This window comes from Neopsephotus bourkii, unplaced genomic scaffold (assembly GCF_033783945.1).
Source record: "Neopsephotus bourkii isolate Nb327-2 ecotype Australia unplaced genomic scaffold, CSIRO-AGI_Nbou_v1 NB_1542, whole genome shotgun sequence".
In the NCBI taxonomy this organism is placed as follows: Eukaryota; Metazoa; Chordata; class Aves; order Psittaciformes; family Psittacidae; genus Neopsephotus; species Neopsephotus bourkii.
Genome location: NW_026902018.1, coordinates 1,525,861 through 1,540,201, shown reverse-complemented (window position 1 = coordinate 1,540,201; position 14,341 = coordinate 1,525,861). Strand labels below are relative to the sequence as shown.

The 14,341-nt window shown below is 59.2% G+C and overlaps 1 protein-coding gene across 1 annotated transcript in view; it reads right to left on the bottom strand.

Annotated features, from left to right (window-relative positions):
- The window catches only part of KSR2 (kinase suppressor of ras 2), a 79,134-nt gene extending 68,275 nt beyond the window's left edge, over nucleotides 1–10,859 (bottom strand). Inside the window, exons 1-3 of the mRNA XM_061370524.1 lie at nucleotides 10,596–10,859; nucleotides 3,684–3,824; nucleotides 2,848–2,998 (exon numbers count right to left, since the gene is read on the bottom strand). Of these exons, the coding sequence (XP_061226508.1) occupies nucleotides 2,848–2,998; nucleotides 3,684–3,824; nucleotides 10,596–10,757 (454 nt within the window). The 5' untranslated portion in view covers nucleotides 10,758–10,859. The remainder of the gene's footprint in view (nucleotides 1–2,847; nucleotides 2,999–3,683; nucleotides 3,825–10,595) is intronic.
- Nucleotides 10,860–14,341: the final 3,482 nt, after the last annotated feature.

Here is a 14,341-nt window from a genome sequence, read left to right as displayed (position 1 = left end):
CCACTACTGCACTTGCAAAGGAATTACATGATGGCTTAAAGAGGCAGCAACTTGTTCATTAATTATCCTTTCAGACTAGGACTGTCCTTGCTTTACAAGGAGATAGGAGGCAGGTAAAAACTCACGTCCATCACTGAGTGTGACAGCTTATGGAGGGGCGGTGAGATGTGGAGCTCAGCATCTGCTGAAACATAGTGGATGCAGGGATGAAGGGATGCAGGGATGCAAGGATGCAGGGATGCAGAGATGCAGGGATGCAGGGAGCACATTGTTGCTTTAGTACACCCCACATTGCAGAGCTGCAGCCCCATCCCTGCTTGGTTCCAGCATCACAGGGACATCGCAAACGCACTACATCTCTCCTGCCCATTCCTTATCCCTGCAGCACGGTCCATGCCTGGACCACGCTGTCTCAGCCCCATCATGGATGGGATGATCTGATCCCACCACCCAACCTCACCCTGACCCAGGCAGAGGAATCATCACCCTCACCTCCCTGCCTGCAGAAGCTGTGCTCCCTCTCTTCCACATGACAGAAGGCAAGGGGACTGCTGAGATGGGGCCATTTGACCACATAAAGGCTCTGCCAGGCAGGGAAGCACCAGCACAGAGGCAGGGACCATGCAGCGGTGCCAAGCGGGATACAAGGACACCATCTGGGAACCAGGATGGAGCTTTCTGCATCCAAACCCTCTGGAATGCCAGGGAGGTTTGGTCACCTGAGGCTCCTGCATCCCATCTGCGGGTCCCTTCCCTGTCCCCAACAGGACCCACATCAGCTGGAAACACCATGGACCACTGCAGAGCAGGAACAGGCACCGCAGCATCCCTGCAGTGCCAGAGGAACCAAACAAGCCCTCCCCACACATCCCAGCCCGCAGCACGGTGATGGATGGAGTTAAATGGAGCGCTGGGGAAGGCGTTTTGCCTGGATAGCAGCAAGCTCCCTCCTGCAGGGACCCAATGGGCCACCAAGCCACGTCCCACCATGGGGGCTGGCAGCCCCATTACTTGCCCCATTAAAACGCCAATGGAGCAGCGAGCATCCCGCAGGCCTGTGGTACCCCCAGCTCTGAAGGCACCAGAGGAGCAGAAGATGCTTCAGCATCTCCACTGCAGCTGCTCCAAAGGCTCACGTGGGTTTTCCAAAGCACAAAGGGGTGGAATTCCCATGGCTGAGCAAGTGGAGGGGCAGGAAGGGGGATGCAGGCAGCACAGAGAGCAAAGCAGGGTTTGTTTGCGATGGTCGTTAGAAGTCAAAGGTGTTTAAACAAAGAGCAGGCTGAGGGAGCGCTGATGCCCTTCCTCAAATAGCAGAGAGGCTTAGTGCAAATGCCAAAGGGAAGGAGGGCAGAGCACAGCCGGGAGCTGGGTTTAGGAGTTAAGGAGCATGGAGGCACTCGTGCTCCATGGGGAATGTCAGGCTGGGTTCAGGCGTCGATGCTCCAGCACAGGGACCCTCTGCCACCACCCCCTGTGCAGGCTGGCGCTGCCGTTGTGCCACACCGTGCCATGAGGATGCCCGCAGGAGCTGCAGTAACCACAATGGGTGGATGTGGCCAAGTCCCCTCCAGGGCAGGACCTGGGGCCGTGTTGTGCCAATGGGAATGGGGAAGACACTGCTGGTCCCCAAGAGCTGCATCCCCATCACATCACCAGGGGCTGCTCTGAACATGCAGATCCCAGCAGGGCTCATCCTCCAGCCCCCAGCCCCTGGGATGCAGCTGCATCTATTGCAAGGGGACAGAAGCCAGGCAGAGGGGCCCCCACACCCCCAGGATTGGGGTCCTGCTACAGAAGGGTCATGGCCACACACGCTGCCACACCACAAGGACCACAGCGAAACCAGCCCAAAGCCATCGTCCCAGCCAGGAGCAGGAGGGGAGCTCTTGGGAAGGGGACAAAAGGGGAGTTAAACTGGGAACTGGGGTTCACCATTCCCCCATCTGCTCCAGAAGGGAATGCCCATTCCCCACATACCCATATGGTACCAGCCATGTGCACCCTGCACTGTCAAGCACCAAGGCAGGGGATCAGCAGCAGGGATGAGCATGACGCCAGCAGGGTTTGGTCCCCATCACACACGGGGGACGGGACGGGACAAGGCCCCGGCAGAGCTCGGTCCTGCGCAGGCACCGCTCGCCCCTTCCCCATGGAACCGCGGCCGCTGCTCGCACAGAGCGGGAGCAGCATCCAGAGCATCCGAGAGCGCTGCAGCAGCATCCCCAGCGCAGAGCTCTGCTGCCACCGCCCGGGGATGCAGAGCCCGCACACACAGCACCCCCGCGGTACCCACAGCACCGGCTGTGCTCCTGCAAGGAACAGGGGTCGGGGGGGGCCCCATAAGGAACACTGGGGGGCAAAACCTCCCTGCAGAGAAATGACCCATTGAGCTGAGCTCTTAGGCAGAAGCTCTTCCCTGTGAGGGTGCTGAGGCGCTGGCACAGGGTGCCCAGAGAAGCTGTGGCTGCCCCATCCCTGGCAGTGCTCAAGGCCAGGTTGGACACAGGGGCTTGGAGCAAGCTGCTCCAGTGGAAGGGGTCCCTGCGTGTGGCAGAGGTTGGAACCTGATGACCTTTAAGGTCCCTTCAACCCAAACCATGATTCTATGAACCCATCATGCCTAGAAAGGCGAGACATCCCCAAGCCACAGGGATGCACTGAGCGACGATGTCCCCTGTGCAGTGGTACCCAGCCATCCCCCAGGGATGCAGGAGCTCTGCATCCATGGAGAAGACCCTGCAAACACCTCCAATGCACTGCAGCCATGCTCCCCGCAGTGCCAGCGCACTGGAGGGGGTTCCAGCTCCGGGGGACCCACCGTGGGTAGCGGGGTGCCCGACTCACCGGACTTGTGGACGCTGCGGAGGCAGGAGAGGGAAGCGTTCAGGCGGGCGCATTCCTCACTGTTGGCCCCAAACTTCTCCACGGTGGCACAGACCTGGTCATCGGTCATGTCCAGCAGCTCCTCCAGGCTCAGCTGCCCTGGGGTGATCTCCTGACAGGGAGGAATAGGGGCAGGAGTGAGGAAGGAGGAATAACACACACACCCCCCCCGGAGCATCCCCTAACCCTCAGGGTGTACAGAGGAGAAACCCCATTTGGGTCCCAGACACAAAAACATTCATTTTCCATCTCAATCTACAGGAAAACCCAAGGAACTTGTGAATACCCCATCCCTGGCAGTGTTCAAGGCCAGGCTGGACACAACCTGCTCCAGTGGAAGGTGTCCCTGCCCATGGCAGGGGTTGCAACTGGAGGAGCTTTAAGGTCCCTTCCAACCCAAACCAGGCTGGGATTCTGGGATTCACCCATGCCATCACTACACTGTGACAGGGATGTGGGAGGCCCCCATTGAGAAGGGGAAGCAGCACCCACAATGTCCCCCTGGCACCCATGTCCTTCAGTGGGAACACCAATGGGGTGCCCTCACTGCAGGAGAGCTGTGGGGTGGCCCTAGAGGCGCATCCCACCATGGACCTGCAGCATCTTCCATGCAGTGAAACAACCTCCTTCCTCCATTCCAGTGCCCCAGCCTGCACCAAGGCCCAAGCACAAGGCTTCAACCCGGGCTCCATCACAGACAAACCTCTCCCCTTTGGCTGGTTCTGCTCAAGGACCCCACAACCCCCTGGATGAAGCACCCCAGAGCACGGTACCCACGGCCACAGCAGGGCCCTCACCTCCATCACCTCCTTGCGCATGTCGACGATGCGGAACCAGTGCAGGAGCTGGGGGAAGCCCTCCAGCTTGGCATTGCGCTCCTGCAGGGCCACCTTCCTCTTGCAGGACAGCTGCCGGCTGAAGTACTTGACCAGCTTGCTCTGGAAGAGAAGGTGGAAGCCCCATGGGATGCCCCTGCCATGGCCCCAGCAGCGGGATGGGGATGCAGGAGGCTCTGACCCGTTCCTGGGGCACTCGCAGCCCATCCAGCCCTCAAACGCCCCCTGTTACCTGCTGCCAAGTCAAGGCCCCCTTTAGCATCAAGCTGGGTGTCCAAAGGGAGCATTTCCCTCCCCAAAAAGCCCTTTCTCAGCTCCGTTATCCCCAGCCCAGGGTGCTCCAGTGCTGTGGTCCTGCTTGGGGGATGCACATCCTTCACCCCCCTCGAAAGCAGAGAGGATGGGGGACACAGACACAAATACCACCCTTCCCAGCACCCAAAGGACACACTCCCCTCCCATACACCCCAGCTCCATGCAAAGGGACCCCCAAGCATCCCTCCTTGGGAGCACACGCAGTCCCAAGGCTGGGATATAGGTGCTCTGCTCCTTATTCCCCCCACGTCTGCCCCAGGCTTTCTTCCTCCACCATCCTCATCACCATCAATCCCCTTGTGCTTGGCAATGGTCCCATCCCTCCTCCAACCATCCACACCAGCACAGTGAGGCCGAAGATGCTGCATTGGCAACCACAGTCTGACACGGAGCAACTGGCCTCCATCCCCAGGGATATAGAGCAGAGCCGGGCTTGGAATCCTGTTGGGATTTCCTCCTCCTGGATTTCCAGCCGGGTGATTCCCTGCCCGCAGCAGCACTAGATGGTGCTGTGCCCCTGCCCAGCCCCAAAATAGATGAGCGAAGTATGCGATGGTTTGGAACAGACAAAGGGAGAAACCCCTATGGAAGGGTTTGGGGGAGCATCCCCATCACTCCCAGTCCCTGCCCTTGGTGGTACCCCACAAAGGTACCACCAGTGATGGGCATGGGGCTTGGTGCGATGAGATGCGTGTGAGCAGAGAGGGGGGGAAATCAGCCCCCTGCACGCACCCATGGTGGTTGGGGTGAGCTGGATGCACCCATAGATATGTAAAACAAGTAAAACCAGCCCCACTGCGCTGCCTGGGGTAAACAGAAGAAGCTGCTTGTCCCCATCCCCTTGCAAAGAGTGAGCACCCAACACAATGTCCCACCAGCATCAGGACAACGACCACCATCAGCATCACCACGACCAGCAGCATCACCAGCATTATCACCAGCATTACCACCAGCATCACCATCAGCATCACCAGCATCACCATCAGCATCACCATCACCATCAGCATCACCACCACCAGCAGCATCACCAGCATCACCAGCATCACCACCAGCAGCAGTCAGACACCCGACCATGCAGCTTATCCCAAGCCCCAACCTGGATAACAGCCGTAGAGCTTAAATACTGACAATTAACACCCAAACCAGAGCCAAGGGGATGCCCATGGAGCCCCATGGGGCTGGGCAGCACCAGCAGCACCCTGACCAGCTGCCAGCTCCAGCTGCTTAAGGAAAATCAATCTCCTGACACAGAGCATCCAAGGGATTCAGGGTCAGCCCCAACCACGCATCCTGAACCCCAGGCCTTGGAGAGGAAACAGCAGCAGCACCTTGAATCCCAGCCTGGTCTGGGTGGGAAGGGAGCTTAAAGCTGCTCCATGTCCATTGGCCACCAGCTCCTCCAGTCCCCACCACAAACTGAGAGCCCAGGGGGAAGCAAAGGTGATGCTGGAGCCATAGCAGCCTCTTTAGTGCTAAAAGCAGGGTCCTGGGACAGAGCTGGGGACCAGGCAGCCCCCACCACCACATACAGGGATGCAATGGGAACAGGGAAAGAAGGAATGGGAAGTGGAGGTGCTTTAATTCCCAGCTCCAGGTGGGGAAGTTCACTCCCCCCAGCCCTTGGGAGACAAGGAGGGGCCATCATTAGGGCAAACAAGGCCACAGATGTGATGTCCAGGCTGATGCTTTGGTCCATGGTGGGAGAAAAGCAGCCCCTCTAAGTCCAAAAGCACTTCTTGTTTAGCCAAAAGCTCCACCAATGGGGCTGGAAAGGGAAGTGATGGAGATGGCCCCAAGCCATGGGGACAGCCCCATCCCATGGCTCTGGTGATGCTCTCACCCTGAGCTCAGCCCTCCCTGCATGGGATGGAGATTGGGTCAATGTGCCAAACCTGCCAGGTCCTGTTTTGTGCTCCCCACAAGCCATTCCCTGCCTCAGTTTATCCATATGGAAAAGGGCAGGGGGATATCCTGGGGTGCTGGGGCTGGGGTGGGGGCAAGCAGAGGGGTTGGAGTCCAAACAGCACAGATGACGACGCTGTCTGGGGGATGCGTTGCTGGTCCAACTGGGAATGATGCGGGGGGGGGGGGGGCATATTCCTCCTTCTGGAGCTGAGGGTCAGTTTGGGGTGCAATGCTCTATCAGAAGAGGGCAAAACCCCAGCAGCCCCTTCCCCTTGGCCACACTGAGGGTTCCCCATCTCCTCCCTGAGGCAGAGACCTCCAGGTATAGAACAAGAGCCCATCAGGGCCCTGCTGCCCCATGGCGATGGGTGCAGGCAGAGGAGGGGTGTCTCCACTCCATGTCCTCCCCTGCATCCTTGGGTGACCCCAGCAAGGCGAGGGGCTGGAGCCCGCGGTGTCCCCATGCAAACCCAATGGGGAATTCCAGCCTATTCCCATCACCCCAGGCAGGATTTGCCCCCGGTCCCCACAGCCAGCGCGGCACCAAGCACCGGGCACGGGAGCAAACAGACGGTCTCCAAGGAGCAGAGGGTGCTGCACCCCCGGCACCCAGCACCCGCCTGACGTCAACCGGGATGGAGACGGCTCCGAGCCTGGAGACCGGGGAGAGGCAGCGGAAAATCCACCTGCGGGAGCAGGAGGTGAGGATTAACCTGGGAGTGAGCAACCAGAGCCAGCTCTGGGGAGCCCCCCTGCAGCTCTGGGGCAGCAGCACAAGAGGGACCTGGAGCTGTTGGAGTGAGGCCATGGGGATGCTGCGAGGGCTGGAGCAGCTCTGCTCTGGAGCCAGGCTGAGAGAGCTGGGCTGGGGCAGCCTGGACAAGAGAAGGCTCCTGAAGGGGAGACCTTAGAGCAGCTCCAGTGCCTAAAGGGGCTGCAGGAAACCTGGAGAGGGGCTTGGGACAAGGGCCTGTAGGGACAGGCCAAGGGGAATGGCTTGAACCTGCCCGAGGGGAGACTGAGCTGAGCTCTTAGGCAGAAGCTCTTCCCTGTGAGGGTGCTGAGGCGCTGGCACAGGGTGCCCAGAGAAGCTGTGGCTGCCCCATCCCTGGCAGTGCTCAAGGCCAGGTTGGACACAGGGGCTTGGAGCAAGCTGCTCCAGTGGAAGGGGTCCCTGCCCGTGGCAGGGGTTGGAGCTGGAGGAGCTTTAAGGTCCCTTCAACCCAAACCAGGCTGGGATTCTATGGTGGCATCAGCCCATGCCCGTGTCGGATGCCCTCATGCTCTGCACCTCCTGTTATTCCCAGCTTTTCCACAGCCACACCAGGGTGACTTTTCCCTGACTCCTACCAAGGGACTCATTATTCCAGAGACACCTGGAGCAGCTGGGGCTGGGGAATTCCTGGGCACGGTTCTGTTTCCCCTCTCACGCCATCCCTGGCTCTGCACATCCTTTATTTCAAGCACTGCTGACTGGTCCCTGGGGCTCTCTCTGGGAGTACAGGGGCCAAGATGGCTCAGGCCAGCATCCTGGAGGCGCCAGGCTCTCCAGGAGGATACAGCCCAGGGAGAAACGTGCTGTGCTCACCCATGCTATCAGGCACCAGAGATTCCACACACTCAGGTAGGGAAAACCCCAGTGCTGAGGCAGCATCTCCTATGGCTATGGCTCTTCCCCAGGTGCCTCTTTCCATCCTCACCCACACATTCAAGCAGAAGCCAAAAGCATCCCAGGTGGTTTCCCTCTTCCCAGCAGGAGCGTGGCAGCCTGGGGAGGGGAAACCACTGATCCTGAAGTTATCCTTGGAGTCCTGATCCATGCTTTTGAATGGGATGGGGGTATCACAAAGAACAGCACAAACATCCCAGGTGGTCGTAGCTGGTGTTTGGTCGCAGCCTCTGCCTTGACTGGAGCCCATCCCAAGCTACAACCAAGACCCCAAATCATTCCAGCCCTGAGAAGTACCTCTGAATCCTGGCTGCAGCCAGTGGTACCCATCCCAAAGCAAAGATGCTGCACCATAGGATGCGGTGGTACCCATCCCAAAGTAAGGATGCTGCACCATGGGATGTAGTGATACCCATCCAAAGGAAGGATGCTGCACCACGGGATGCAGTGTTACCCATCCCAAAGTAAGGATGCTGCACCACGTGATGCAGTGGTACCCATCCCAAAGGAAGGATGCTGCACCACGGGATGTAGTGATACCCATTCCAAAGCAAGGATGCTGCACCACAGGATGCAGTGTTACCCATCCCAAAGTAAGGATGCTGCACCACAGGATGTAGCGATACCCATTCCAAAGCAAGGATGCTGCACCACAGGATGCAGTGGTACCCATCCCAAAGTAAAGATGCTGCACCACGTGATGCAGTGGTACCCATCCCAAAGGAAGGATGCTGCACCACAGGATGCTGTGTCTAGCTCCCTGCACAACCACAACACATGAAGGATGGGAACTCACTTGAGCTTAGAGTGGTTTAAAGAAGAAAAACAGGGAAACACCACTATTAATTCATCAAAATCAGGCTTTAGCATACAAGGATTAACCAAAAACCATGGATTCACTCATGTTATAACAAGCTCGTGTCCCAGCCACCATCCCCTTGGCCATGCTGGTGCCTGGCCCTGCTCTGCTGCTGCCAGATGGGAAGGGAAGAGGTGCTGAGCAGATCTCTGCATCACGTCCTTGGGACGCACTGGTGGCAGCAGGACTCAGGGCCAAGCTCAGCCCTACTTATGCTGGCAGCACCACAGGACAACACCAGCGGGATCCATTCCCACACCGATGAGCCGGCATTGGGAATCTGGCCATGGATTCACCCTGGGAATCACCCTGTGCTGAAAGACACGGTGAGCATCCACTGGGATGCCCATAGATGAGACATGCAGCAGGCAACGTGGTTTTGGGGGTGTTTTAGGGGATGGGATGCTTGGGCTCCCCACAGCAGGAGCAGCACAATCCATAGGGCTGGAGAGATGCTTCCCTGTGAGCACGAGGGATTCATGGGGTGGAATCCATGCATCCAACTCTGAACCTGCCAGGCTGAGCTGCCCCAGGATGCTGGATGCTGGGAAGGAACATCCACCAGGATGCTTCACCACACTCCTGAGCATCCCTCAGACCCAAAGGCAATAACTCATCACCACCCTGACCATAATGAGGCCATCACTCCACATGGGATAAACTCCATGTGAGATAAACCCCCCATGGGATAAACTTCTGTAGCCCTGCACCTCCACACATCAGCTCTTCTGGCTGGGTTTGGAGCCTGTCTGCTCCCCACAAAGTCACACACACACCCCAAAACCGTTGCTGCTCCATCCCCACATCCCTGTCCCTCCTCTGAGGTTGCTCCAGGGCCACACATGGACCACCAGCCCTTCACATGGGGAGCTGGGATGGGGCAGGGCTCGGATCAAGGGAAGGGGACGGCAGGATCAGTGTGGGAGCGCAGCACAAATCAGTGCCAGGAGGAAGAGGAGGGTGCCCCCACGAGGGGCACAGCAGCCACATGGGGATGCCCAGCTCGATCCCACAGCACTTGGGACCTTCGGGAGCGTTTGGACACTTAGGACATGGTCCAGAGCCAAAGGGCACCCAGCAAAGCAGCTGCAGGACAGGGCCCTGTGCACCCGAGCCCTGGAACCACTTTGCCACCATGTTGGTGTTCCCAGTGCGAGCTCCCAGGTTCCAAAGCACCATCCCAAAGGCCTGAGCAGGGCCAGGCTCTGAAATCCTTCCACCCACAGCCCTGGCTCCACATCAGCCACCTCCACACTGGCACAGCCCCATGGACGGGATCACAGCACCCTCATGGCCTCACTCTGTATCCAAGCATCCCAACCTGCCCACACCATCCCACCCATCCCAGCCCAACAACCTCCTAATGAACCCCAAATCCATCCCCAGCTGGGGCCTGGCATGATCCAATGGGGAATGTCGTCCTATATCTAACAGACAGGGCCCCACTCGGCAGCTTTTGCTTAGATGTGTATTGCCCATCTATGAAACATTGATAAATCCACTGGTGCTCCCCTTGGCACGGCAGCATGGCTTGGTGAAGGCTCCCCTTCCCACTGTCTGGATAGGCCAGAGGATTTGGGTACCATAGAGAAGGAACCGGGGATGAGGATGCTGGCCTTCATCCCAGCAAGGGGATGCTGCCTGCTTGGGAGGTTGGAATAACAGGGAGAAGGATGTAACCAAGCCGGGGGAATGCTGCTGGTGGGAGGGATGGATGCAGGTGGGCTGGAGGTGATGCTGCCGGTGGGAAGGGATAGGAAGGGAAGTAGGAGCCCCATGGATACAGGCAGGCCGGAGGACCGGAGCGCATCACAAGAGCCAAAGGGATGCAGCGCAGCGGCAGGGATGCAGCCAGGCCGGGGGGATGCAGGGGGCTGGAGCAGGAGCCTGAAGGAGGGATGCGGCGGGGCCGGGGGCGATGCTGCGGGGCCGGGGCCGGCCCGGACCCCTCCGGGAGGGTTCGGCGGTGCGGGGCCACCCGCAGAGCGCGCAGCCTCACTCGGGCGCTCCGCAGCGCCGCGGGGGAACCGGCGCGGCCCGGGAGGGGGGGGGTGGGAGATGGAGGGAGGGGGGGGGTGATGTTGGTTGAGATGGAGGGGAAGGGGGGGGGTCGTCAGGCCCCTACCTCCAGGGTGCGGATCTCCTTCTGCGTGAGGTCGTTGGAGGCGGCGCACTTGGTGCGGAGCCCCTCCAGGTTGGAGATGCTGATGTCGATCATGTTCTGGACCAGCTCGCACTGCTGCAGCGCCTTCTGCAGACTCAGCTGCTGCTCCTCGCTCCTCGTCATGTTGTCCTCCCCCCCCGCCCGCCGCGCCCCCCCCCCCCCCCCCCCCCCCCCCCCCCCCCCCCCCGCCGCCGCCCCGCCGCCCCCCGCCCCCCCCCCCCCCCCGCCGCCGCTCAGCCCCGCTCCTCCGCGGCCCGCAGCATCGCGGTGCGGTGCCCACCGAGCGTCAGCGCCGCCGCCTACCCCCCCCCCCCCCCTCCCTCCGCACCCCGGGCGCGGCGGGGCGGGGGCGGGGGCGGCGCGCTCCGGTACCGCGGGGCCGCGCTCGCTGCGCGCTGCTCCGCGAGGTACCCCCCCCCCATCCCCGTTACATCCATATCCCATCCCATCTCACTGCATCCCATCACATCCCATCCCTATTCCCACTACATCATCATCCCCCCATCCCATCACATCTCACTGCATCCCACCCCTATTCCCACTCCATCCTCATCCCCCCCATCCCAACCCATCTCACTGCATCCCATCCCATCCCATCCCATCCCTATTCCCACTCCATCCTCATCCCCCTCATCCCATCACATCTTACTGCATCACATCCCTATTCCCACTCCATCCTCATCCCCCCCATCCCATCCCACCCCATCTCACTGCATCCCATCCCATCCTTATTCGCACTCCATCATCATCCCCCCATCCCATCTCATTGCATCCCATCCCTATTCCCACTCCATCCTCATCCCCCCATCCCATCTCATTGCATCCCCTTCCATCTCACTGCATCGCATTGCTATTCCCACTCCATCCTCATCCAACCCATCCCATCTCATTGCATCCTATCCCTATTCCCACTCCATCCTCATCCTCCCCATCCCAACCCAGCTCACTGCATCCCATCCCATCACATCCCATCCTATTCCCACTCCATCCTCATCCCCCTCATCCCACCACATCTCACTGCATCGCATCCCTATTCCCACTCCATCCTCATCCCCCCATCCCATCTCATTGCATCCTATCCCTATTCCCACTCCATCCTCATCCCCCCCATCCCATCACATCTTATGGCATCCCATCACATCACATCCCATCCCTATTCCCCCTCCATCTTCATCCTCCCCATCCCATCACATCCATATCCCATCACATGCCATCCCTATTCCCACTCCATCCTCATCCCCCCATCCCATCACATCTTATTGCATCCCATCCCGTCACATCCCATCCCTATTCCCATCTCCATCCTCATCCCCCCATGCCATCCCATCCATACCCCATCTCATTACATCCCATCCGTATTCCCATCTTCCTCCTCATCCCCCCCCACCACATCCGTATCCCATCCCATCTCACCACATCCCATCCCCATATGCCATCCCATCGCACCCCTATTCCTATCTCCATCTTCATCCCCCCATCCTATCACATCCATATCCCATCTCATTGCATCCCATCCCCTTCTATCCCATCTCCAACCCCATTCCCTCTGCCACCTCATACCAGCCCCTGCCCCTGGCATGGTGCAGCGGGGGAGCACCACGGGGGGGCTCCTGCAATGGACGGGGTGGGGGGGGCAGATGCAATGGGGGTCCCACTGCACTGGGGGGCAATTGGGGCCCCTGGTCAATGGGGGAAGCTGGGGTGATGCGGGGGGGGGGGGGCGCAGGGACCCTTCTGCACTGGGGGAGGGCTGGAGCAATTCCGTGGGCCTGAGGTAATGGGGGACCCTGGTGCAATGGGGGGGGGGTCCTGGTGCATTGGGGGTGCAGCTGCAATGGGGGTTGCTGCATCAATTGGGATCCCTGGCCTGGCTGTGCTATGTGCAAGGCAGGAGCAGCAGGAGGGGGGGGGTACAGGGGATGTGCACCCCCAAAGCCTAAGGAAGCTGTATTGGGGTGCAACAGGGAACTGCCCCCAGCCCCCCCTTGCAGCCCCTCTGCTCAGGGCCAGGCCAAATCCTGCTTCACCCTATGGACCCCAAGGGAGTCTCCAATGGAGAAGGGAATGAGCAGGTGGGCAGCCAGGATGGAAACCTGCAGCGGGACGCAGGGAAAGCCAAGGATGCAGTGGGAGGGTGCACCCCAACACCCCTTCCTACCCAGAGGCCACGGTGATGGCCCCACGCTCACACCCAGGTTGATGGGTAGAAGCCAGAAACACCTTCCAGCCCCATGCTCATCCTGGGATCTCTATTCCACAGTGGCCAGAGCCACTGACCACACACACAGGGGGTGAACCCCACTTCTCCCTACTACAGGCAGGTATCTGGGGGTTCAGCCCAGCCCCAGGGAGAGGAATAAGAACAGGGGTGCAGGCATTGGCCCCCCTGTGCTGAAGACATCCCCTTGGGGAAGAGCCATTCCCTCTGCCAGCTACTGGAAAAGCTTTACTGGAGCTTGGTATATTCAATGCCCATGTGTGTATATACACACAGAAACATAGGTTCCTGTCATTTGTAGCTATGTATCTATAAGAGATACCCAGAGCCAGTCCAGAATGGCCAAGCCAGGCCAATGAGCCCAGCAGTTCTGGGGGAAAGGCAAAGCCAGGATGATGCTGCAAGGAAACTGCCCCTGCCCCATTCCCAAAGCATTCCCCATTCCTCCCCTCACCAGTCCCCTCCTTGGCTTCAGAGATCTGACTTCATTCCCAGTTGATTTCACCTTGGTCCCAGCTGACAGACCCATCCCAGTCCATATCAACTCCACGGACAGCACGAGCCAACCCCAACAGCTTTATCCATCAAAGGCCAGGTTGGACACAGGGGCTTGATGTTTTCCCTTCCCTTGCCAGCTTTATTCCCAGTTCATTTGGCTTTACTCCCAGCTGGATTTCTCCATGACTTATTTTTGCCTCCCCAGTACCTTCCCCATCCCATCAACTTCCCTACGGATGCTCCCCATCATCTCCCTGTGCTCTCCAAGCCAGAGCCTCTCGCTGCTGCCGGCTTTCCTTTCTCCCTCCAAGAACCATCATCCACACCAGCAAACTTGGGTGATTTTTCCCTCTGAACCCCTTTTCTAAGGAGATCCCAACTGTTTCCCAAAGCCTGGCCTGAAGTAGCTCTTCCCTTGGAGGCCACACTGGGAATAGCCAGGAGCCACCTCGGCAGTGCGGAACAGAGCTGGTTCTGGAGTTCATCACCAGGAAACAGAGACCTGCAGATCTTGGGGCTGTCCTCATGCACGGGGAAGCAGCAGGAACAGGGATAAAGGTGTTCCCATCCCCATGGACACCCCTAGCATTTGCTGTTCCCATTGCACTCAGACAACCATAGCAGGTCTTCCCCCATCCAGCCCCTGGAGCTGCTGCATGAACCTCAGCCTGAGACCAATGGGCGTCCCTCACCCATAAGGACCTGGCACAGGGCTCCCCTAGAACCTTCCTTAGCAGCTCCCAGTGCTGTTCTCTCCCCAGAACCATGCCCATCACCTTCCTTAGCAGCTCCCAGTGCTGTTCTCTCCCCAGAACCATGCCCATCACCTTCCTTAGCAGCTCCCAGTGCTGTTCTCTCCCCAGAACCATGCCCATCACCTTCCTTAGCAGCTCCCAGTGCTGTTCTCTCCCCAAAACCATGCCCATCACCTTCCTTAGCAGCTCCCAGTGCTGTTCTCTCCCCAAAACCATGCCCATCACCTTCCTTAGCA